General features: G+C 54.6%; 1 protein-coding gene across 6 annotated transcripts in view; it reads left to right on the top strand.

Moving 5' to 3' along the window:
- The window catches only part of SNTG2 (syntrophin gamma 2), a 160,402-nt gene that overhangs the window by 120,197 nt on the left and 14,733 nt on the right, over positions 1-25,472 (top strand). For all 6 annotated transcript variants that reach the window (XM_081068248.1, XM_081068251.1, XM_081068249.1 and 3 more), the window contains 3 exons: positions 972-1,043; positions 5,549-5,749; positions 16,810-16,902. In XM_081068248.1, coding sequence (XP_080924374.1) covers positions 972-1,043; positions 5,549-5,749; positions 16,810-16,902 — 366 coding nt within the window. The remainder of the gene's footprint in view (positions 1-971; positions 1,044-5,548; positions 5,750-16,809; positions 16,903-25,472) is intronic.

Raw genomic sequence — 25,472 nt, 5'->3', positions numbered from 1 at the left:
GCCTTGAGTTGTTTGCTTAGGAGATGGCCACCGAGAAGAGGCCACCAAGAGCACACTGCACAGACAAGTTGCTGGGAACATTCCTCAAACATGGGCTCTGATCCGGTCGGGCTGGGAACCTGAGGAGATGCCAGCAGAAGGGTGCTGCTGAGCTGCTGGTCCCCACGGCCTCACACCCTGGGAGCCCTGTTAATGCACCAGTAGTAAATTACTTCAAATAGAGACCACTTACTAAACCTGAACCCCCCAGACTGGCCAGGGACCTGTGTCGGGTGAGCTACAAGGTGACACCTGGCTGCATTCAGTTGAGTACTAAACTCTGGGAATGTCCTGTTTCAGAACTTTCAGTTTTGTCACTGTGCTACTATCGAGCCTTCAGTTGGAACTTTATTTCCTAACTATTAAATATATACATTTTATATTATTCACAATGTATATATTCTAATATACATTATAGTATACATTCTCTTAATCTAACCTAAATTTGATCCTTAATTTAGTCTGAAAGGGATGCAAAATGAGTTCCCCACAGGGTGCCCACTGCGTGTAGTTACAAGTACATGTGTCAGCGATGTGTGTGGTGTGGACACGCACAGGGTCAGCCGCGAGCACGCAGCCCCCGTCACCACCCACAGCCGCCCCGAGGCTCAGCGCCCACTCTCCACTGCAGACGCAGACCTCAGTAAGATGCAGACACACGAGCCCACTCCCTGCTGTAAATGTTCCCATTCTCCAGCGACACGTGGATGTGTCCTCATGGTGCATTTCAAGAGTTGTCCAGCTTTCCTGAGGTGTAACCTGCTAACAAAATTGTAATATATTTAGAGTACACAGTGTGATGATTTGATACATGAAACGATCCCACAGTAAGTTAATTACCACATCCATCACGTCACATGGTGACCTTTGGGGGGAAGGTGTGTGTGTGTGTGAAGACTTAAGATTTATGCTCATGTTCTGTGTTCTTGCAGGTGAGCATATTGGACTGGGTCCGAGCAGAAAAAACCTATAACCTCTGTGAGGTGCTGTTTAAAGTTGACAAGGTAAGTGTCCTTTGCACAGGAGATGCTTCTGTGTGATAAGATGTCCCTTTGGATTTAAAGTGTGAGAGAGACATTTGCTCAGCACTGTCCATTGAGGCAGTAAACTAACGTGAAAATCTGCAGTCGTTTGCCTGTCATGTCCTGAAAGTTGTCGCCCTGTTGCTGACCAAGGTGGATGGACAGACCGACTGTGTGTGTGCACACGCGTGTGTGTGTAACGGGGACGGTGGTTTAGTCACTTCCAATCACAGTGAACTATTCCAGAAACTTCAGTTTGTTGTTGTTTTTACCAAATCAGATCCAAAATGTGTGTAAAAGCTTTTCTTCCTTTAGCCTGGCCTGAGCCGACCAGTGTCGGCCCAGACCTGGTCCTGTTGGAGGAGACGTGTTCCTGGGTACAGAAGGCGGAGGTTCATTCCTAACACGCATGTCCAGCTTTCAGAACAGTCCTTTAGTGGGACTGTTCTGAAGCACTTAGTCTCCCACGAGGTTGGTTTCCCTGTTGTCCCCCTCGCCGTGTATTGAGAGCGGCATCCCCTAAGGGACGGGCCTTGAGGAAGCAGGAGCAGGACGGCCTGCTCTGCCCTGTGAACACGTTAGATGTAAAGATAACAGGACGTGTAGGTGCACACGCCACCGAGTGGAGCACGCCTAGGAACGCGTTACCTCGTTGCTAAGACTCCTGACATTGCTCGGTTTGCACAGAACTCCTGGTAACGCTGAGTTGCACAGACAGGTTGGTGTGTTGAACCTGAATGAAAAAATGTGGGAAAGAAGTGAAAACAAGGCATTGTCACCAAGTGGACTCTGCCGAGCAATGGATTGTCACTTGCCAGATATCGGAGGACCTCTGCCTCCCCAGGGGGTCATGCTGCCCGTGGGATTTCTCTGGCCCGCAGGTGACTGGGGCCCAGACCTGTCGTCCCGTGTGGTGTTGTGTCTCCTGCTGCACCGTGAAACAGATGAGAAATGCACCCATCAGCCAGGTCACAACCGTGACTTACATTACAGACAGGCCCAGGGCATGTAATTCAACCGTCAGGAATACCCCTGCACAAAAGTAGATGGCTGTTTCCTCTCCACATCAGGACATTCCATTTGAAACCTTCAGGAAAATTAAATTTGCTCCTGAGTTTGGCAGAGGACCGTGGTGACAATGTCTGTGTTCTCCGAGTCCCTCCAGCGTCTTGCTAAGCCATCCCCGCACGTCCCTGAGCTAGTCGTCTCCCCACCTGAGGACTGGCCCTCGGCGTGTCCGCGAAGCACAAAGTGGACAGTGATTGCCAGGACCCCCCTGGAGGTTTACTTGGCTGCAAGGTCGGCCAGGTCTCGTTCTGGTTCACTCACCAGACACTGGCACCCAGGAGCCCCCACAGTGTCCACCAGGAGTTTTGTGACTTGCTGTCCAGCCCCATTTGGTGCTGTGTGAATAAGCAGGAAACGAGGGAGAGTCCTAAAGGGTCGTGTGATCCTGCCACAGCCACAAGGGCACCCATCAGACTGCGACAGACACGGAATCCTTCCAGGCCTCTGCACAGGGGTGAGGGGTGCGGGGACGGGGGGCTTGACTCCGCGGAGCCAGAAGCAGGGTCCCTAAGAGCTGGAGTGCCCTGAGGTCCTGGCCCCCCCTGTGTGCTAGCCGGCCCAACATGAAGGAAACTAAATTTTCTTGACTCTTCGTGGTAGGATACAGTTTTGTGACTTGGAGTCACCCCATGAAGATAGGGTCCTGCCCTGGCATGGGGTGGGGGCCATTTCTTGACTTTTATGTTCCAAAGGGATGGTCCCTGGGTCCTGGGGATAGACAGCTCTGGGAGCAGAACTGGCATGTGTCTTTTAAAAGATTTGCATCTCAAAGGGGCAGAGAAAGGCTTCACAATAATGGGTTGTGCTGTACAGGCTCAAAGGCGAGGTCTCAGGGGTGGGTCTGTGTGGACAGCAGTCAGGCTGAAGGAACGGAAGGCAGGTCGGTCACAGGCCACTCACAGTGTCCTTTCTGCGTGTCGTCCCCTTTACTTAACTCTGTGATCAGTCACTCCAACCTTTAGGTTGTGTTAACACATTACAATCCGCAGAGACTGCGTTACTGTTTTAAAACGGAGCCGCAGGGTAAGTGGGGAAGGAGCCACGTGTGAGTCACTTATGTGGCATTTGTCACCCATGGTTCTCTGTGAGGCTGGACAGTTTGCATTCTGGAAAAGAACATGGTCTATGAAATCCTTCAGCGTTTTCGTGGAATGTCTCAGGTTGTTCAAAAGCTACTTTGAATCCCTCCCTTTTGTTCCTGAATTTAGAGCTCAGCTCACTGACTTGCCAGTTCAGGAAGTCAAGAAAATGTCACTGCTGTCACTGCTCATGCAAGAGCTCACTGCCCAGAGCTGACTCTTTGCAATCACAAGTGTCAGATGTTAACGGTTTTACATAAGCCAGTGGACATTTCAAGGATCATCAAAAGACCACTGAGAAATGTTTAGAAATCTAATATGATCATGTTTAAGTACTCCATTAATTATATTACAAATTTGTTAAATTATGTGTGCAGAGACATTGCATGGAAAGGATATAAAAAAACCCAATCAGATGACAAAAAGGTAGTCATCGTATTAATAGAATTCTCTCTTTTGTATTTCCTGCATTGTTACTATAATTGTTCCAAAATAAATAAATAAATAAATAAATAAATAAATAAATAGAAGCAGGAAAAAATCGAGGTAATTTAAAAGACAGTCCTTCTGTTTTCAGAGAGGAGCCCCTGAGCTGGTTTGTGTATTCTGGGTGTGGTGAGGGCTATGGGGCAGCTGGAAATGTAGCTGCAGGGAATGACCACTGACCGTCTGGGAAGCGCTTAGCTGAAGATCAGGTACCAGGTCTCAGTCTGCACCAGGGATCATGCCTCAGAGACCGTGTGTTTTACGTAAATAGAGTCGGAGCTGACGACTGGTAGACACAGATTTCACCTGTGCTGTCACTTGAAGCCGGGGCAGTCTCTTTCTTATGACCCCAGTTTATAGCTGCAAACCTAAGTGGTTCGGGGTCAGCGGCTAGTAACTGGCCAAGAGGGTCTGCAGTCTGTCCACCTCGCTCCAAACCGGTTGGTCTCCTGTGAGGGCGCACAGCTCCCTAACCAGAAAGGAAGGGAGTCTCCGCGACTTAACGTGAGTGCTGCCTAGAGGCCCTCTCTGGCACTTGGCCTTGACACTGAGGCCCAGTGGATCAGGCTGGTCACCAACGCCTGCTGGTCCTGGTTTGTGATGCTCAGTCGTGTGCAAGGGGTGGTTTTGGAGTCTCCCAGTCTGTGGTGAAGACCCTGGGGCTCCCTCCAAACTCGAGGTGCAGCCTCTGTCCCAGGTTCAGTGGGGACCAGGAACATAGGCACCACACATGCACACACACATGCCTGTGTGCACACACAGCACCTGTATATACACATACATGCACCACCTGCACACACGTGCACACACAGCACACGTGCACACACATGCACACACAGACACACATGCCACATGCACACATGTGCACACACAGCACATGTGCGCACAGCACACGTGCACACACATGCACACAGACACACATGCCACATGCACACATGTGCACACACAGCACATGTGCACACACAGCACACGTGCACACACATGCACACACAGACACACATGCCACATGCACACATGTGCACACATACACAAAACACAAGGCAGCAGGTGTCTAAATGAGGGACAGAGTACACAGGCAGCTGGCTGAGTGACCTGAGTGGGGACACACGTGAAGTGGGATCCTGAAAACTGTCCCCAGCCCCCCGCGGAGCCCTGGGGCCCACCTTCTGTGCACCCTCCATCTCGTTACCTAAAGTCCGTGCCCAGAAAGCATAAGAAGCCATGTGTCTGCTGCAGAGCTCCTGCGGCCCTGGGGAGCTGACTGGGCACAGGTGTGGATGGGTGTCCGGCGGGAATGGAAGTGTCTGAGTTAGGATGTGAAGTCCCCGCCTGCAGACAGCCGCCCCGCTGCGGCCACACACTGGCCATGGTACAGGCACACTTCCTCGGGCCACTGGCAGCCTGGGCAGCTCATTACCCTCCTGGCCCTTCGTCCACGGCAGTGCCACCTGCTGTGGGCTGGTCAGTGTGTCTGTAGAGGGAGGGGTGACGGATTCGAGCATGAAGTCCTGCTATTGGGGACAGTGACCATAGGAGAGGAGCCTAGCAGCTTCCCAGGGCCAGGCAGCAGTGACACACTTGCTGCGGTGCCCTGGCCGCTTTTGGGGTTTACTGGGTTTATGTTAAATTGTCATGACTTCCAACTCCAAAGTTAACAGAGAAAATGAACTTGTGGTCAGCAGTATTTGAAGTGAAAGTGCCCACAGATACATCAGAGGTGGACAAAATGTACTTGCCAATACTTACCTTGGCCTCACCACACAGCGCCGTGTCCCGTCCCCTCCCACGGGAGCCCTGGGCACAGTGTGGGGAGAGCTCCAGCCCAGCTCACCTCAGCCCTGCCCTGTCTTCCAGCCCCAGCTCCCGGACGCCTGCTGCTCACGCGCAAACCTGGGGTTCTGGGACCCGGACTTTGGGGACCAGGGACCACACTGCTTCAGTGTCCAGGTCGGTCGTGGTGGGAGTCACTCCTTCAGCGTGGAGCTCGGCAGTGAGTTGGCTGAGTGGGAGGCGCACTTCCAAAGAGCGACCTTCATGGAGGTTCAGCGAACGGGGGTAAGTGGCTCAGTGTCCTCAGAGGAAAGGTACCGGGTGACATGTGGCATCGGAGTGCGTGTGACACCATCTCAGAAGACGCAACTCTAAAAGTTGAGTGTTTCTGTGGGAGGCACCATGTGAGATGCTCTCTCCTCCGTGAGTCACCCCCAGGGAGGGTGGGGGGCACTGTGCGTCTCCCTTCAGGTGGAGGGACTTCAGGTGGGGAGCGGGCGGCGGGCGACTGCGCTCTCCGTGGACGGACTCACTGATGCAGTGACTGGCTTCTCGCAGACTGATAATTGGGGGTGGGAGGAGAAAGCAAGAAATAGTCCTGTGCCTTTAAAACCTGATTTCAGACAGCGGAGTAAACGGGGTGCAGGGGACGGAAGCCTGGCGTGTCACGTGCGCCCAGTCTGCCGTGTCATCTAATTGTGACTGGGAGTGAGGGTCCGTGTGAAATGTCCTCAGAGGGATCGCCGCTGAGCATGTGCTTATTGGCTCCTTTGTTTGAATTGACCTGGAAGTGGGCGTGTCCTTGGTGTTGCGTCTGACAGCTCACCACTCCCCTCTGGTTCTGGAACGTCCTGTCCTGCATTGTTTTCTAAAAGCTTCGACGTGACATTATGCGTGTGGCCTGTGCGTGTGGCCCAGGTGCCGGGCAGGTGGGGCCCCAGCCTACGAGCCACATGCTCTCTGGGCTGGGGGGAGGGACTGGAGCCTTTGCATGCGATGCAGGAAAGGAAGGGGCAAGGACGTGGCTCAGAGTGAGTGTTTCGTGCTGTCCAGGCTGCGATGGGGGGACAGGAGGCAGGAGCCGCCCGGGCCAAGCTCGGGCCTGGCTGGACAGTCCCCTTTTGAGGGCAGTCTGAATGGAAAAGGGGTGAAAACGAAGCCTCTGGTTTTCCGATTAGTAACGTTCTCTGTGACACTCAGTGACATGGATTTACTTCACAGATGACATTCTTCGTGCTCTGATGATTTCACTTATCAAATGTCATCCGTCTGTCAGCAAATCTTGGAGCTACGTCTGTCCGTTGCAGCCCAGTCTGGGGCGTTTGGTGGGCGGGTTTCAGAACGCCAGGCGCACCTCGCTTCTTACTCCGAGTGCCCCTGTCACCTCATGGTTTTTTGTAGCTTAGGACAGTGACCAGTCGTTTCCTTCCTGTCACACTTGGGCACCATGACGTGCAGTGAGGTCCCAGAAATGTCCCCAAAACACCTGCCTGAACTTCTGTCTTAGGTTTCCTAGTCTTTCCCTCCCTCAATCCTTCCTCTGTGCACCACCTCCTTTTCCAGGTCAGATGGCGATTTCTACAACACCAACCGTGACCAACAAAACAAATACAGCCCTTGTTAGGGCTTTGTCGAAAACAAGAGCAAACAAAACCCACGTGGAAAGGGCGCGTAAGAGTTAGTTCCTGGGGGGCGATAGGGGGGTCCTGAGGCGTCAGCCTCTCCTCGTCCCCCAGGCCATCGGCGTTCTCGCAGGCGGTCCACCTGGGGGCCATCATCCTCCTGCCACGGACTTCTTCAGCCATTTTCAGGTGATCCAGGAAGGTGCTTCCTCTGAGAGCAACTGTCGGGCCTGTGAGCGAGTCCAGAACGTTCCTTCTCACTGTGCTGGCAGCAGGGCCGCGGGTTTCCAGAGGTGCTTTGTTCTGAGCATCACAGATAACGTAAAATCACAGAGGCGGGAATTATAACTGAACCATAGCCAGATAAAGTGTGTGTGTGTGAGAGGGAGAGATTTGCCGCCTTGAGCTTGTGTAAGGCGGAGAAGATAACCTTGAGTAAGTCACTTAACCTTTATAATTATTAGTTTATTTATTTCAAACATGATCACTATTTTATCTCTTTGAATGGTGTTATGAAATTTTATTAATTGAAGTGTATAAAGCATTTGACATTGAAATATGCAAAACATAAAAACATAATTTCCATAAATGTTTAAGTTAATTTTCCAGATTAATTTTTTAAAAATCTGACGCTCGAGATATTTTAAAAACAAAAGAAAGAAAACACTAACATTATTGGTAGCGCCATGTGGAATACTATAAATATGTTTTCTTGTTTTCTCCTAAAAAAAAAGTCAACCAAGGCTGCCTAACAGATAGTCAAGTGAAATATTAGAGAGCACTTACATTTATGAGGTCATAAAAAGATAGTTATTGGCTGTTACCAGAAGCACCCGTTCAATTACACAATTACGTTTTATATAGTTTTCATCATGTTCAGGAAGCTGTACAATTCTAATTTACCTGGTCGTTTCAAGATGTGGTTTTCCAGCCAGCTTTATTTTAGGTTAAAACCGTCAATATAGTCGTGTGGCTTAGGTCAATTACTCTTTAAATGTCTGTTTCCTCAAATGCACGGCATTTCCACAAATGGCCTAGGAGGCGAGAGCCTCTGCTGGGACCGTCTCCTTCCTCTTGGTGCATCTTTGGGCCCCTCCTTAGAAGAAGCGCTCAGAGCTGTCACGTGGGACACACCCCCCTCTCAGAGCCTCACTTGAATTCATGTTAAAATTGAGCTTTTCCTTTAAATTGTTATTCCTGTACTTGAATACTCTCCGTAGTCTACTCTTAGCCATTGAAAGAAATTATGAATTCGATAAATTCACAAATGACCTCACGATTCAAGTTTTTTGATACATTGTTACAAACTTTCTAAAAGAAAGATCTAACTGGTACTTACTTTTCTGACATTAGCGTTTTGTTTCTACTGGGTTTGTGCCATGTTATATGAGCCCCGCCACGTCCGATGGTTATCACTGTGTGTATTTAGACTCAGACGTTCACAAGTAACTTTACAGCCCTGATGTTTGCAGCTGCAAACCCAGGCTGGCGGGGACGTGTGTGGGCCTGTACCTCTCCCATCTGTGGGGAGTTTCTTGCTGGGTCGTGCTCGTCTCCAAGCCCAGTGTCACTGCTGAGCCGATGAGTGCCTGCGGGCCCTGGGACACTGAGTGCATGAGCTAAGCCGCCAGGGCTTCCCGTCTCGGGCGGAGTGACGTGGGCTTGTGAACGTCAAGGACGCCTGCCCAGCGCTCACACAGGGGTCACTCGAGCTGCAGCCACAGCCACCCAGCGCCATGAGCTCCTGTGAAGTAGGAAATGAAAATGAGAACAGTGGTTGTTCAGGCACTGACCTGAGAAGACAGTTGACTTTCAGCTAACCAGTGAATTTGCTGGAAGTCACAGCAAATGTCGTGCCGGAAGCATGAGATCAGGAGACCCACACCTGGGGGCCCTGCCTCGCTCCCCGCATTCTAGCCGGGACAGCACCGCAGACGGCTACTGTCTCACAGTCCTGCAGGTCAGCGTCTGAGCTAAACTAGGGCTGGCAAAGCCACCGCTTCCTGGGGGTGCTGGGTGAACCCAAGTCCCGCTCTGGGGACCACCACATGCCTCGCCCGGCAGCCTCCTCAGCCAGCACCACCACCCCCCCCGGCACCCTCTGTCCATAACCATTGTCTCTGACAAAGCAGGGGACGTCCAGGTCTGCAGGACTCACGTAATTTGATTAGGGCAGTCCTGGGTCATCTGCCCAGGGTCCCCCTGACCCTGGGTCAAGGTCCTGAACTTCATCACATGGGCAGCGTCCCCTTTGCCATGTGAGGAAACATAGTCCCAGGTTCTGGGGTCGGGACGAGGATGTGTTGGGGGCCTGTGCCTTCTCATTGTATTTTCTGTGGGATGAGACGGTGCCATCGTCGTCTGGGGTGCATGTCTCGGTGCAGTCCGTCTGTGTGTGCACAGGCTACAGGTGTGTCCAGGCGTAAACGAGATGAGTGGGTGCTCAGGCTACTTCTCAGGAACAGGAAGCTGCCATACAGTTGCTGGGACAGCTCTGGAGGGGCAAAAGGGAGCAGTTTCAGGAAGAGCAGGGAGCTGGAGGAAAATCATTGTGTTAAAATACTGATTGCGCTTGGGCCCTAATCAGGAATGTAAACCTGACCAAAATATGTAACAAGAGCATTCCAGTTTTAAGTGTTCTAAACATTGTCCTGATTTGCACATTCAGGTGTCATTATTCACAGACATGGATTTGCAATACACACTAAAGTTTAGGCCTTTATTTGTCCTCTGCAGGCACCCACACATACCTATACACAGGCACGCACACACACGTGTGCACACACACACACACCATGCAGGATAGTCACACACAGCACAGTGACAGGAGCTACAGATGACTGAGCGCCCTCTGTGGTACCCACCTCTCATTCAGGTTTCCCTGTGGGACTCCTGAACAGGCGAGACAAGCAGGTACAGAAAGAAGCCAGGGGACCTTCCCAGGCCGCAGTCAGGATGTCACAGCCAGGCTTTCGGCCACTTTTAGACATCTGTTCGCCTGTCGGCTGCCAGGATCGCTGGCTCAGCACAGAATGACATTTTATAGGATGAATTAGTGCATAAAATGGGGAGAGGGGAGGAGATAAAAAGAGAAAACCGATGCAGTGCTCGTCTCAGGAATCCCACAAGGAGCTGAGCGAACAACCAAGTGCTGGGTCTCGCAGTTGGTTAGAATATGTTGTAAAGGGCCATGCAGCCACTCGCAGGGAAGGCCAGAGGCCACTGAAGGAAAGTCCACAGGCAGCTCATCCAGAGGGAGGAGAACCAGGGACGACTGACGGAGCCACCTGGATAAAAGCAAAAGAAGCTCACGGAGGTGGTGAAGAGATTTTAGCATTTCTTTCTGAGGAATACGCAGTTCCTGGTGATTCCTCTTGGCCCATGGGGACCACATTCGCTCTCCACTCCTAAGGGCTTCTCAGGTAAACACAAGGCCACCCTGGCTGCCTGGACGTGCGGTCCAGCCTCCCGGAGCCGAAGAGTCAGCTCCAAGTCAGACGTGTGCACGTCGGGCTCCTACTGTCCTGCTCTAGGCAGCCTTCCACCAGGCACCATAGATTGTTCTAGAAAGGGGATCGTATTGCTCTTGGCCTCAAATACCTCAGAGGAGACTTGACCCGACACATCTGGAAAACCACACAAGTGTGTCAGTGACCAGGCAGTAAGCGTAATGAGGGTGCGGGAGCCCAGAGCAAGGAGGAGGCGCCATGTGGGGCGCCCCACAAAAGCCTTACCGGGAGGGGGACCTGGGTCTGGTGTCCTCCCCACCTCTGTGCGTTTGAAAGTAAGTTCTTTTTTTAATTGCCTTTCAACCCTTTTCCTGAATTTTACAAATTTTCCCAAATTTGTGAAAGGTTATGAAAATGTATCTTACAATGAAACACATTTTCCTTTGGAGCAGAATGCTTGTTTTTGAATAATAATAATAATAATAATAATAATAATAAATAATAATAATAATAGCAGTCATAAAGCGTGATCTCAGGTCCCGGAGTCTGCATTCTCTAGTGGGAAGAACATGAATTTCGGGTTAAAGTCAGAAACCCCAGACCAGCCATGACCTTGGGGCATGTGTATACGACCTGAGCCCCAGCGTTCTCATCTGAATATAAAGATAAAGGCACCGAAGCACAGCCTCTCATCCAGTGACGTCGCTGTGGTCATGTTACGTGTCGGCCCCCCTGCTGATCATTGCGTGTGTGCGCACACGGGTGCCCGTGTAAGGCTGATTCCACATGCCATCAATATTCTATCCCAAGCCCTTATGTCTCAGCCGTTTCTAACATTATTTCTGTAGGAGAACATTTTCCAAACTCTAAACATCTGACTGACATATGAACTGCTGGCCTACGGCCTGTTTACCACTGCTTGTTCCTAGATTATCAAAAATACAATAAATATTTATATAATAAGATATATTTTAAAATATATACCCTATCTGTTTATTGGATTTGATATGACTGCAATAGATGTTGACTTTCCCATAGTCCTTTGTCCAGACACCAGAAATGAGCATGTAATTCTCTTTTTCAGTGACATGAATATTTACCTGTAAAGAAACAATTTCAAGGCACCTCTGAGGTGTGTGCAAATGTAACAAGCACACTGTTATTTGTTGCTAGTGTGACGATGCCATCACTGTGTGTGTCAGTTTTTATAACCCTTTCAGATGAAGGGAGCATCTTCCTATGGAATTTATCTTTCATTTATGATTCATCAACTCACCTAAGTCGCATTTGGGAACTGTTGAGCTAAGAAAATGCCAGTGCACGCTTTTGAAGTCAAAACACACCCCGTATATTCAGGCTGCCAGGCTGCGAGCTGGGCCAAACCTCGTCAAACACAGCTCATCCCAATTCTTCCCTTCACAGCACGTCACTCTCTAGAATACCTTCCATCCCTGTATCTTTAATCTTTGCCTCATTAGCGGCTTTTTTTTCCATCAGTGACAGAGTTACCAAAATCAGAATAGAACAGCAGCATTTCCTGGTGTGATCAGTATGTTTGTTTACTAATGTAGATCAAAATCCCTTTACTCACATGGGTGCTCTTTACTACAAAGAACTTGCACATACTTTCCAAATTAAGTTTAAAATAGAACCAAGAGGCACAACACACAGATGAGAAGACGGAGGTGGCCCCAGGAGATCAGTCGCTAAGCTGAAAGCAGCGTCCGAAGCTGCTGCACAGAAGCAGGCCTATGCCCCAGGCTTTGCAAGGTGCCCGGCGCCTTCCAGGACGAGGGCGGATGTGGTGCCCCTCCCCCGCTGTGCCCGGAATCCAGGGTCTTCCAGCAGGTTCCTGTGTCAGGCTGGGGGGTCGGCCTGAGCCACCGAGACCCTCAGACCTGGGACTGCGTCCTTGCCACGTCTGGGTGGGGACAATGTGGAGAGCCACTGCCCTTGGCTCTCTGTCCACACCCGGACTGTACACTAGCCTGTGAGTGGCACAGGCAGTGCGTCCTGTGCTCCTGCGGCCCATCAGAGCGGCCGTGCAGAGCGACCCCAGTGCAGCCCTGCCGCCCCGCCCCGGAGCTGCCTGCGGACCCGACGGGCTGTCCACTCCGATGGTCCGGCCTGTGTGTGCTGCAAGAGCAGATAACTGCTGGGAAACGGCCAGTGAGTCAGGTTGCCCTCGGGCCATCACTGTTCGTGCGGACTCGTTGGTGAAGAGTTAGTGTGTCTTCTTCAGCTGCTTGAATGCAGGAGGAGGGCTGCCGATGAGAGAACCTGGCTGGACCAGGCTACCAGCTCCTGGTGGAAATTCTGCTTTCAAACTATATTGACCAACCTCCACACTCATGATTTGGAAGTCTCCTGAGTGACCCTCTGACACACGTGTCATCGTGAGGAGTGCTGCCCACTGTTTTCTTGTTACAAATGAGCTCTTCTGAACATTTCTGGGAAAGAGACAAGTACGGATGGCACTCCATTCCTCTAGAAACCATTATAGCTTAATTTAATTAAAAGGGAACTGAGCACAGCTTGTAATGTTTCCATTTCTGCTCCTGAATTTATTTCGGGGTTGAATCCAGTTCTTCAATTAACATTCCCATCATGGCAGAGCTCAGACAAATTAGCTTTTATTAATTGTCTACATTTTAGTTTCCTCATTCCAAGCCTGATTCTAATGGATGACGGTAGGAAGGGAACAGCTGATTTGGCCTGAAACCGTGTCTGAGAATCAGAAGCTCAAATAGCCTTCTGCAGCACAGGCTCGGGGGTGGCCGCAGCCCTGTCCTACATACACAGGCCAGGCACCTCAGAAACGCTTACAAAATGACCTATTTCCTTTTGGCATAAAACTCAAAACCAGTTTCTTTCAGTTTATGGACAGACCCCCAGTGAAGAATGTCATATATTCTCGAGCCAAGCAAGACTAAATTGGCTTATTTTTTAAAATTCCACTTAAAATGTATTTTTACAGAACGAGTGGAAAATGAGAGGCACTGTCAAGGAAATCCCCCGTTTCCAAGAATGGTGCTTGTGCTTTGCCTCGGAGACAGACATCTGTGTTTGTGATCAAAACACTATTTTGTTTGTAAGTCTCACAAGTCAAACTTACTAACATTTGATGTAGTTTTGTTAGATTCTAGGAAACCCTCTGTTTACGCAGGAGAACATTTCACAACAAATTCCCTAATCTACTTTTGTCATCACTCGCTCCCTGGAAGAATCATATGCATGAGGGTTTTCCCAGCGGTCTCTTCTCTCTTTCAGAACGAGGGGCTTTTGAAAATAGCGAGCCCTGAGGAGCCCAGGAGGCCACCCCTCCAAATGGACACAGCGCTGTCTCCTAGCCAGGCCGGGACTGCCAGGGGCTGACGATGGCCCCCACTGTCCCCAGTAAGCACAGGTAGTCACAGGATTGGCCTGGTGGGGCCGGGAAGATGTGCCGGGCCCTGGGCCGCTGTCTTCTCCCAGGTCGCGAGTTGAATTCTCTGCCGTCTCCGTCGAGCAATCCTTTGACAATGGGCCTGGGACTGCTACTTGACATTTCACTTGCATCAGACACCTCTTCACTGTTCAGAAATACACTGAAGAGCGGAGTGGCTTCCAGAGAATTCATCACTTCCCAGCAAATATCCGTGGCTGTGCCGGGGGTTCTTCCCAGAGACTCCTGGAGAGTGAGTCCGCGGAGCAGAGGGTGCGGGGGCCACAGGAGCCCCCGGGTGAGAGGGAGCACATCCAGGAGGGGAGAGCATCTGAGCTGCACCACACCTGCTGCCCACGCGCGAGCTGGCCCGTCGGCCTGTCCCTTGTGCCCTTCAGTCTAAGTGGGGAGTTACTGTTCTGCCCACTTGTGGAAATTGTAGACTTTTGTGTTGTGAAAAGTGTCTTAAACAATTTGATTTCTTCAGAGCAAAAAGAAGGGGTCCATCCGGCATGTGGGACACTGCAATGGGGGCGGTGCTCTGACTCAGCCCCTCAGTCCTCACGTCTCTGTGCTGCTCTGAGTGGACAGTGTCGCGGCCCCACTGCCCCATCTCTCGTTCCTGGGGAAGCTGAGAACCGTGAGTGCTGGCCTGTACCCATGGAAGGCAGTGTCTGCTGGGCCCAGATTCAAGCTGAGAAGTTCTCTCGATTGGGAAGGTCAGTGAGAAACTGCACCGAGCCTCCTACAGAGAGTGCCAGAAGGTCTTATCTGAAGGTCAAGGTCGTAGAGAACAAAGGAACACAGCCTGGCAGGTGGGGAAGCTAGGACCCAACGCCGTGGCCCATGTGACACACGGAACAAGTGAGGGGGGCTGTGGCCGCTGGGCTCAGCTCCAGCTGCGAAGCCGTGGATGGAACACTGCACCTCGGCTCTCAGGTGGCAGGTCAGGGGCAGTCGGTGCGTCATCTCTGGTGACATCTCTGGTGACTAACCTTAGTCACCAGAGAAAGGTAAGCTCGGCACAGGGAGTGCCACTCACTCTGCTACATACCCAATGTGAACAAGTTTGAAGAGAAGACGAGGAATGGAGCAGCAGGAACGCATCACAGTGCTCGGAGGGGTCAGACCGGTGTCCATGCCATCTGTGTGGACTTCAGAGACGTGAGCAACGAAGGCAGAACCAGTGGCGAGGTGACCAGGCAGCGAGGTGACTACCAGGCGGCGAGGTGACGGCCAGGCGGCCAGTGATGGCCAGGCAGCGAGGTGACGGCCAGGCGGTGAGGTGACGGCCAGGTAGTCTGACCTCAGACTGTGTAGACCCCGGGGCTGGGGGGGGAAGATGCAATCAGAAGGAGAATAGACGTCCATTTCAGCATTTAAGTGTGTGTGAGATACTTTATAACAAACGTTTAATTTAAAATAATAAAAATGTAAATAGGAGACAGGCTGAAGCAGCACCCATTCCCAAGCCCAGATGTAGAATCAAAAGTTACCACTAAAAGCTTTTAACAAAAATTCCAGAAGATCCTTTGGAGAAATTACAAGAGGGTTTTCCGGGTCCGATTTGCAAATCAGGGGGTGCAGCCTTCAGCATAAACCCCGAGGTGGGGGGCAGCGCTGGGCTTTTAAAGGACAAAGTTGCAAGGAGCTGACCAGTGAAGGGAATGGGCCCAGTGGGCAGTCAGGCTTGTGGGCCTCATGGGGGCCGGGCTCCCGCCATGCCCAGCGGTAATGGGGACACATGTACCAACAGAGGCCGGAGGCAGCTTGGACCCTACCTCAGCTGGCAGCCCCCTGGCCCCTGCAGAAGATGAGTCAGAGAGAGGCAGACAGAGGATATGAGTAAGATGGGGGGTCTCCTAATGTAAAAATATCCAGGTTCCAGTCGAAAATCACCCCTCCTACCAAGAACCAGGAAGCTGTGGACTGAATGAAAAAGGCAGTGGACACCGGCATGAAGGGGGCAGCGATGTTAGAAGGAGCTGACATCTACAGCGTTTTAGCCGCAGGCAGGGCGCTCGGGACCTCCTGTCCCAGGTCCCTGTGTGTGAGCAAACGTACAAGCTGTGCTTTGGCCTGACTTGGCTGGACGTGTGCCCCCTTGTGCCAAGGGAGGTGTGTGTGTGACGGGGCAGCGAGGCAGGGAGTCCCTGTGTCTTCACGCTCGGGGCCTGACATCAGTGGTGCCCCAGAGACAGGTGTTTCTCCCAGTTTGGTTCCAGGTCACATGTCAGCAGGGTCCAGCCCTGCCCAACAGTCCCTAGAGGGTGGGACGTGGTACCCACTGCAGCCACCTGTCACCTGGGAGGGGTCCTCGGTCCTAGCTTTGCATTTTGGTGCTGCTGGTGTTTCTCTGCCATCGGTTGTTGTCCGTCAAACCGCTCGTCAGAGTTTTCCCTAGAGGGCAGGTGTGGATTCTCCTGGAAAGGGCCTGCAACCTGGCCTCTAGCCTGAGGCAGCCTGTGACAGCAGAAAAATGTGCGGATGACAGCAGGTGCTTCGGAGTGAGGGAGCGAGCAGGAAGTTAGTGACCCAGCGTCTTCTGCATGTTGACTGGAGATTCATTGGGCTGTTCCTTCGTTTGTTTTTAGGGTGACGTCTGCAGAGACTAGCTTTTGCAGTTGGAAGGTTTACCAGGGACAAAAAACAAGGAAGTGCTGCTCGAGGCAAAACATCCCCACAGGTTTCATGTGGCCGTGGACCCTCCAATTTTACTCGTGTCATTTGTGTGTCAAGCCTGTAAAAAGTAGTTTCTGAGCAGGGAGCAGGGCACTGGAGTTCTCCGATGTATGTTGAACAGGGTTTTTAAAGAACGTTTAACCAGAATTCATTTGTTCTTCCTTCTAGTCCAGAACGTACGTGTGCAGCTGGCGAGGACGAATGCTCTGTCTCACGGTGGACTTTGCGCTGGGATTCACCTGCTTTGACAGCAGGACAAAGGTGAGATGCCGACAGCAGAAGCCAGGTGCCCGCCCGCGGTTCTCACGCCACCTGGCAGAGCTGGGCCTCCCGAGCGTCTGGCAGGAGTCACCACCTCTGAGGTGTGTTGTGTGTAAGTCACACCTGCCCAGTTGATTGCACTGACCCGTCGCTCAGGGACCCACGATTTCCACAAGCCCAGTGCCGGGCAGTATTGGCAGCGAACTGCCCGGTGGTGCCGGGAACACCGTCCCCACGGCGGGTGTGGGGGCAGCAAGAAGGGTGCCGGTCCTGCTCAAGGGCAGGGGCCACAGCACTGAAGAGACCCCTGGACCAAAAGCGAGCTGCTGCCTGAGGGGAGCCCGAGCACGTGGTGAGGGGACGGCACCCATGCCTGGCAGACTCTGTGCAGTGCTGATTCCAGGGACGCAAAGCTGTGATTGCTTTCCGTTTTACCCAACGTTAACTGCCCAATGTGAGCAGCAGGGTATCAGACTCGCTCCCAGCAGCATCTCGCAAAGACCTGGGCATCCACCTGCCTACACAGGGGTTGAGAAAATGTTTTGGGAGCACAAAGCCAGTATTTCTTCACATCATATTATTAGAAACATGCTCTCTGCTCCTCAGGATGGTGGGGCAGGGGGCATTGCCGTGGGGTGCCGTCCTCTGCAGGGGGCGTGGGGTGCCGTCCTCTGACGTCCACTGCGGGGGGCATTGCCGTGGGGTGCCGTCCTCTGCAGGGGGCGTGGGGTGCCGTCCTCTGACGTCCACTGCGGGGGGCATTGCCGTGGGGTGCCGTCCTCTGACGTCCACTGCGGGGGGCATTGCCGTGGGGTGCCGTCCTCTGACGTCCACTGCGGGGGGCATTGCCGTGGGGTGCCGTCCTCTGACGTCCACTGCGGGGGGCATTGCCGTGGGGTGCCGTCCTCTGACGTCCACTGCGGGGGGCATTGCCGTGGGGTGCCGTCCTCTGACGTCCACTGCGGGGGGCATTGCCGTGGGGTGCCGTCCTCTGACGTCCACTGCGGGGGGCATTGCCGTGGGGTGCCGTCCTCTGACGTCCACTGCGGGGGGCATTGCCGTGGGGTGCCGTCCTCTGACGTCCACTGCGGGGGGCATTGCCGTGGGGTGCCGTCCTCTGACGTCCACTGCGGGGGGCATTGCCGTGGGGTGCCGTCCTCTGACGTCCACTGCGGGGGGCATTGCCGTGGGGTGCCGTCCTCTGACGTCCACTGCGGGGGGCATTGCCGTGGGGTGCCGTCCTCTGACGTCCACTGCGGGGGCATTGCCGTGGGGTGCCGTCCTCTGACGTCCACTGCGGGGGCATTGCCGTGGGGTGCCGTCCTCTGACGTCCACTGCGGGGGCATTGCCGTGGGGTGCCGTCCTCTGACGTCCACTGCGGGGCCATTGCCGTGGGGTGCCGTCCTCTGACGTCCACTGCGGGGGGCATTGCCGTGGGGTGCCGTCCTCTGACGTCCACTGCGGGGGCATTGCCGTGGGGTGCCGTCCTCTGACGTCCACTGCGGGGGGCATTGCCGTGGGGTGCCGTCCTCTGACGTCCACTGCGGGGGCATTGCCGTGGGGTGCCGTCCCCTGACGTCCACTGCGGGGGGCATTGCCGTGGGGTGCCGTCCCCTGACGTCCACTGCGGGGGCATTGCCGTGGGGTGCCGTCCCCTGACGTCCACTGCGGGGGGCATTGCCGTGGGGTGCCGTCCTCTGACGTCCACTGCGGGGGGCATTGCCGTGGGGTGCCGTCCTCTGACGTCCACTGCGGGGGCATTGCCGTGGGGTGCCGTCCTCTGACGTCCACTGCGGGGGGCATTGCCGTGGGGTGCCGTCCTCTGACGTCCACTGCGGGGGGCATTGCCGTGGGGTGCCGTCCTCTGACGTCCACTGCGGGGGGCATTGCCGTGGGGTGCCGTCCTCTGACGTCCACTGCGGGGCCATTGCCGTGGGGTGCCGTCCTCTGACGTCCACTGCAGGGGGCATTGCCGTGGGGTGCCGTCCTCTGACGTCCACTGCGGGGGCATTGCCGTGGGGTGCCGTCCCCTGACGTCCACTGCGGGGGGCATTGCCGTGGGGTGCCGTCCCCTGACGTCCACTGCGGGGGCATTGCCGTGGGGTGCCGTCCCCTGACGTCCACTGCGGGGGGCATTGCCGTGGGGTGCCGTCCCCTGACGTCCACTGCGGGGGGCATTGCCGTGGGGTGCCGTCCTCTGACGTCCACTGCGGGGGGCATTGCCGTGGGGTGCCGTCCTCTGACGTCCACTGCGGGGGGCATTGCCGTGGGGTGCCGTCCTCTGACGTCCACTGCGGGGGGCATTGCCGTGGGGTGCCGTCCTCTGACGTCCACTGCGGGGGCATTGCCGTGGGGTGCCGTCCTCTGACGTCCACTGCGGGGGGCATTGCCGTGGGGTGCCGTCCTCTGACGTCCACTGCGGGGGGCATTGCCGTGGGGTGCCGTCCTCTGACGTCCACTGCGGGGGCATTGCCGTGGGGTGCCGTCCTCTGACGTCCACTGCGGGGGCATTGCCGTGGGGTGCCGTCCTCTGACGTCCACTGCGGGGGGCATTGCCGTGGGGTGCCGTCCTCTGACGTCCACTGCGGGGGCATTGCCGTGGGGTGCCGTCCCCTGACGTCCACTGCGGGGGGCATTGCCGTGGGGTGCCGTCCTCTGACGTCCACTGCGGGGGGCATTGCCGTGGGGTGCCGTCCTCTGACGTCCACTGCGGGGGCATTGCCGTGGGGTGCCGTCCTCTGACGTCCACTGCGGGGGGCATTGCCGTGGGGTGCCGTCCTCTGACGTCCACTGCGGGGGGCATTGCCGTGGGGTGCCGTCCTCTGACGTCCACTGCGGGGGGCATTGCCGTGGGGTGCCGTCCTCTGACGTCCACTGCGGGGCCATTGCCGTGGGGTGCCGTCCTCTGACGTCCACTGCGGGGGGCATTGCCGTGGGGTGCCGTCCTCTGACGTCCACTGCGGGGGCATTGCCGTGGGGTGCCGTCCCCTGACGTCCACTGCGGGGGGCATTGCCGTGGGGTGCCGTCCCCTGACGTCCACTGCGGGGGCATTGCCGTGGGGTGCCGTCCCCTGACGTCCACTGCGGGGGGCATTGCCGTGGGGTGCCGTCCTCTGACGTCCACTGCGGGGGGCATTGCCGTGGGGTGCCGTCCTCTGACGTCCACTGCGGGGGGCATTGCCGTGGGGTGCCGTCCTCTGACGTCCACTGCGGGGGGCATTGCCGTGGGGTGCCGTCCTCTGACGTCCACTGCGGGGGCATTGCCGTGGGGTGCCGTCCTCTGACGTCCACTGCGGGGGGCATTGCCGTGGGGTGCCGTCCTCTGACGTCCACTGCGGGGGGCATTGCCGTGGGGTGCCGTCCTCTGACGTCCACTGCGGGGGGCATTGCCGTGGGGTGCCGTCCTCTGACGTCCACTGCGGGGGGCATTGCCGTGGGGTGCCGTCCTCTGACGTCCACTGCGGGGGCATTGCCGTGGGGTGCCGTCCTCTGACGTCCACTGCGGGGCCATTGCCGTGGGGTGCCGTCCTCTGACGTCCACTGCGGGGGGCATTGCCGTGGGGTGCCGTCCTCTGACGTCCACTGCGGGGGGCATTGCCGTGGGGTGCCGTCCCCTGACGTCCACTGCGGGGGGCATTGCCGTGGGGTGCCGTCCCCTGACGTCCACTGCGGGGGCATTGCCGTGGGGTGCCGTCCCCTGACGTCCACTGCGGGGGGCATTGCCGTGGGGTGCCGTCCTCTGACGTCCACTGCGGGGGGCATTGCCGTGGGGTGCCGTCCTCTGACGTCCACTGCGGGGGGCATTGCCGTGGGGTGCCGTCCTCTGACGTCCACTGCGGGGGGCATTGCCGTGGGGTGCCGTCCCCTGACGTCCACTGCGGGGGGCATTGCCGTGGGGTGCCGTCCCCTGACGGCCACTGCGGGGGGCATTGCCGTGGGGTGCCGTCCCCTGACGTCCACTGCGGGGGGCATTGCCGTGGGGTGCCGTCCCCTGACGTCCACTGCGGGGGGCATTGCCGTGGGGTGCCGTCCCCTGACGTCCACTGCGGGGGGCATTGCCGTGGGGTGCCGTCCCCTGACGTCCACTGCGGGGGGCATTGCCGTGGGGTGCCGTCCCCTGACGTCCACTGCGGGGGGCATTGCCGTGGGGTGCCGTCCCCTGACGTCCACTGCGGGGGGCATTGCCGTGGGGTGCCGTCCTCTGACGTCCACTGCGGGGGGCATTGCCGTGGGGTGCCGTCCTCTGACGTCCACTGCGGGGGGCATTGCCGTGGGGTGCCGTCCTCTGACGTCCACTGCGGGGGGCATTGCCGTGGGGTGCCGTCCTCTGACGTCCACTGCGGGGGGCATTGCCGTGGGGTGCCGTCCTCTGACGTCCACTGCAGGGGGTGTGGGGTGCCCGAACGCCAGTCCTCCTCGTCCCACAGGCTTGGTTGCTGCACTGCCCCACTCCGTGCAGCAGGCGGACACGGGACAGCCTCTCCCACATCCCCGCCCGCCACAGATCCCTGCTCACATGGTGGCATGCACACTGAGGGCATCACGGGCCCACAGGGCCCCGGGAGCAGACGGGAGTGGACGGGAGTGGACGGCCGAGTGCTCACTCAGCAGTGCTCTTACGCCTGTCACCCAGCCACCCCTTTCTCCTGCTGCTGCTGTGACCTGTCTCTTGGGGGTGTTGCCATCCCTGCTTCTCCTGTATGTCGTGGGCGAGCACGTCTGCCCAGGGCCCTGGGGAACCATCGCCTACCCAGACGTGCAGCACCGTTCCCTGCCAGCCTGGAATTAATCAGACACTATTTGAAATAGCTGTAGTATGGTTCCTGCTGCTGTGCAGACTGGGCCGGGAATCCTTAGGGTGGAGCTGGGATGTGTTAACCGTCCTGGTTTCCGGCCTATGCCACTAAGCTTGCGTAATTAACATGTTTTTATCCGTGGTGGCCTGAACACCTGGCTCTGCCAACCAGTGGACCGAGACCTGGGCTGTGGGAGTGAGCCTGTCAGCCTCTCAGTGGGACGGGGGCCTGTGGTGGCGAGGGGACCACGGCAGGACGTGGCGGGGCAGGGCCAGGCCAGGAGCGAGCTGCCGACGTGCTCAGCCCCCCAGGGCCCTGCCATCTGCGGGAGACCATCTGACCTCGCCTGAGTCTGTTACCTGCTCAACGTCGCGTCTGCACGTTTAAGTCGAGGTTTTCTGATTCCCAGTTAAGTGTCTCTTTGTTCATCTGAGTCACGTTCACATCAAGACCTTCTCCTGATCTGTTTTCCTCTGAAGGTGAACTTTGCATTTTTCACGTGGATACTTTATTTCAAGAGGTTCTAGCCTAACACTCACACACTTATTTTGCTCTCAGTAACTGAAAGTGAAAACAAAATATGACAGTACAAAAAGAAAATTGTTTCACAGGCTTGTTTCTTGTCATCCTTAAAAAGATTTTATTGAGTTTAAAATATTTGAATTAATTTTCAAAAGGAAAGCTTTCCCAGCTTAACTGTGAAGCGTATAGCAATGAGGTGTAACTATAAAATATTTATAACTTTGCTTCACGTGACAAACCTTCATTTTTAAGTTCAGTGTAAATAGGTTTTCAGTTACTTCTAGAGTGATGTGAAATAATTATGAAAATAACAAAATAATTACTGAATACGAAATAACAGAATAATTATGAAAACGGTGTTTTCTCTGTGTGCCCTTGTGGTCATTATGGAAAAAACAAATGTATTTCTTGGCCTAGAAATATTTAAATTGGGAGTTACCTCATTTATATTCACAAGGCAATTAGCAGGCACCTGTCAGACCACTTCTGTAGGATTTTTGGGTCAAAACTAGACCCACGATGTTTCAGCAAGGCTTGCAAGGAAACTAACCAAATGCTTGCAAGGAAAAGGACTAGATTTGGACTCCGGCCCAGATGCCCCCCAGACGTCTGTGTGGATGTCACCTCTGCAGTCAGATGTCCCAGTTCCCCACTCCGGGCCCTGCCAGGGCAGAGCTGAGCAGTTGCTTTCAAACCTGAATCTGTTCACCATCAAAATACCCGTTTCAGCATTGACACAGAGGTTTTGAGCTGAGAAGATCTGAAATGACATGGGGAAAGAAATATGTTTGCCCAGGGAAATTTTTCTGTGCTTACAAAGTAAATGGGAAGAGCATTATCTAGTATTTTTAAATTTTCTAGACAGTTTGAGAAATGTATTTAGAATAAACAACTGCCTGTGAGCTGCCTCAGCCCAGCTTCACACTAGAAATGGCTCCACCCCAGACAGAAGCAGCCCCAAGCTCTGGCTGAGAGCTGGGCGGGAAGAGGCGGTTTGCCTCCTGCTTCCTGACCCTCCGGCTTAGCAGTAACCGATGTCCTGTCTGTGCTGTGATGAACAGAAGTGGGTGTTGACATCACCAGACTGGATGTGGAGTGGGTGGTGGGAAAGCCTGGGGACGTGTCTCCACGAGTCCTGGGTCAGCACGCCTGGAGGCAGTGTCATTTGAGACTTAGAATGAGAGGGAGCTCCTTCACGTGGCACTTGTCACCAGGCTGCCTACAAAGCCTTGTCCCCATGTCCGCGCCTGCCCCAGATTTTCTGACCATATGGGTGCTCTGTGCCCAAAGCTCAAATAATCATTCTGTGTTTAGGGCACCGAGTGGGGACCCTCGTGACCATGTGCAGGCTTGACCCCTCATAAAATGTGAGGTTGAGAAAGACTGAGGTGGAAGAACAGACTCATTTTTCAAAAAGATGAGAAAAACTGCAAAGGAGCTGACTTTCTTGTTGGGGAGCAGGTGGTGATTTGGGTCTGGCCTGACGGGAGCCAGGAAAGTCTCGGCACACCAAATCGGGAGAACGCCGAATGGCTCCATTCTCACACCAGGGCACCTCGTCTTTTTATAGTCTCAGGGGTGCCAGATGAGCTATCACAATGAGGGATTCAGCGATTCCTTCCTTTGCCAAGATGTGAAGAATTCTGAGTTGCTACAAAGAAGGTGAGCAATGATTACAATCATCAACAATCTGTAATCATAAAACCGAAACAGAAACGTCAGTATGTTTCCTGGAACGCACCTAAGTATAGAGCTGTTTTAATCACTCATACCGTGGGAAACTCTTTGCTGTCCACGACTGAGACCTCGGAGTCGGGATTCCCTCCAGTTTGCGTAGCCGACGGAGGGTCCAGAGCAGAGCTGGTGCTGGGAGTAGCTGTGCGGCCGCGTCCCTGGACTGTGGTGGACACAGCCCACTGCAGCAGGTCACAGTCTGACCGAGAAAGTCAGGCAAACCACATTTCACAGAAGAGCTCAGAGTCCTGAACTAAACTGTTACCCAGAGTCACCTTTACGTAAAATGTGCAGAGTTGTCATCCCGAATGGAAAGAGCAAATTTTGTTGTTTTTTTTTTACAAAAATCACCAGTTTTAGGTACCTGAAAGAAAATTCAAACAGAGTTCACCGAGCCCAGCATTGGTGATTTGAAAAGGACTTACAGGAAGTGTGGTTCCCCAGAAGTCTCTGCGTTGCCGCCTTCCCTCACGGAGCTCAGAGCGAGATCTGGTGCCGAAGCCCAGCCGCACGTACGAATGGGTCACAGCGTGTCCCTGCCACCTCAGGGCACGTACTCTGGAGAAGCGGCTAAGAGCACTGACTCATGTTCCCAAACGCTGGTTACGAGTGCACGGGTCCCAGCGAGTGACCCGTGGGTGTGCATGTCTCACGAGGCAGCGTCTCCTGAAATCAGCCCACATTCAGGGCCATTTTTGCAAAAATAATGAACCAAAAAGTAGCAGCGACACCCCTGAAGGACTTAGCTGTGAAGCCATTGAAATTCTTCAACAGTCAGCGGGGCTTTTGCATAAATACGGTGGCCCTTTTGTTTAATGTTTTCACAGCCATTTATGATCGTGTGTACAATGCCAGCTGCTTAGTTATCCAGGATTTTATCCTGATGAGGGAGACCACTAATGAGACGGCTGTCTTGGGAGGACCCTGGCAGGACCCTGTGCCCTCTGGCTTCTCGCGATGGCACCACCATGTGTGTGCAGGTTCCTCGTGTGGAACCAGAGGGGTAACTCTGAGGACAGATGTGATTTGGGCTGTTGTGGCTGAGGTGACGCCCTGTGAAGTGGGAGTGGCCAGGGAGGGAGGCAGCTCTAGGACTGTGGCCTCGTGGCCCCAGTGGGAGGCCGCTTGCCTGGCATCCGTCCATCCAACCAGCGTTGGTCCTGTGATGTTGGAATGCCCTCTGGGCTGTGGGGCTGCTGGCTTTCTGGGCTGTTTGCAGTGGGCGGAGGCTCGTCTGCCGGGGACATACAGCTGAAGAGTGATTCCAAAGGGTCTCGCTGTGCGGAGGCCACAGCTCCAATCTGAAGGCGCCTCAGTGCCTGGTCGGGGGCACGGTCGTGCCAAGTTGGGCACAGACTTGGCTTCTGCACCCCCAAAGTGAAGGAGCCGGGGTAGCTGTTCCCCAAGACCTACAGACGTCCAGGTTTCTCTGAATCTAGGAGGAGTGTGTGTTTGACACGTTGCCCTGAAATGCAGACTCTGTTCAGCTGTGAGGTTCACAGTCACAGATTGAGGGT

The sequence above is a fragment of the Rhinolophus hipposideros genome (genome assembly GCF_964194185.1).
Source record: "Rhinolophus hipposideros genome assembly, chromosome: 12".
NCBI lineage: Eukaryota > Metazoa > Chordata > Mammalia > Chiroptera > Rhinolophidae > Rhinolophus > Rhinolophus hipposideros.
Note: the sequence above shows the minus strand (reverse complement) of the source record. Positions and strands in the feature narration are given on the sequence as shown.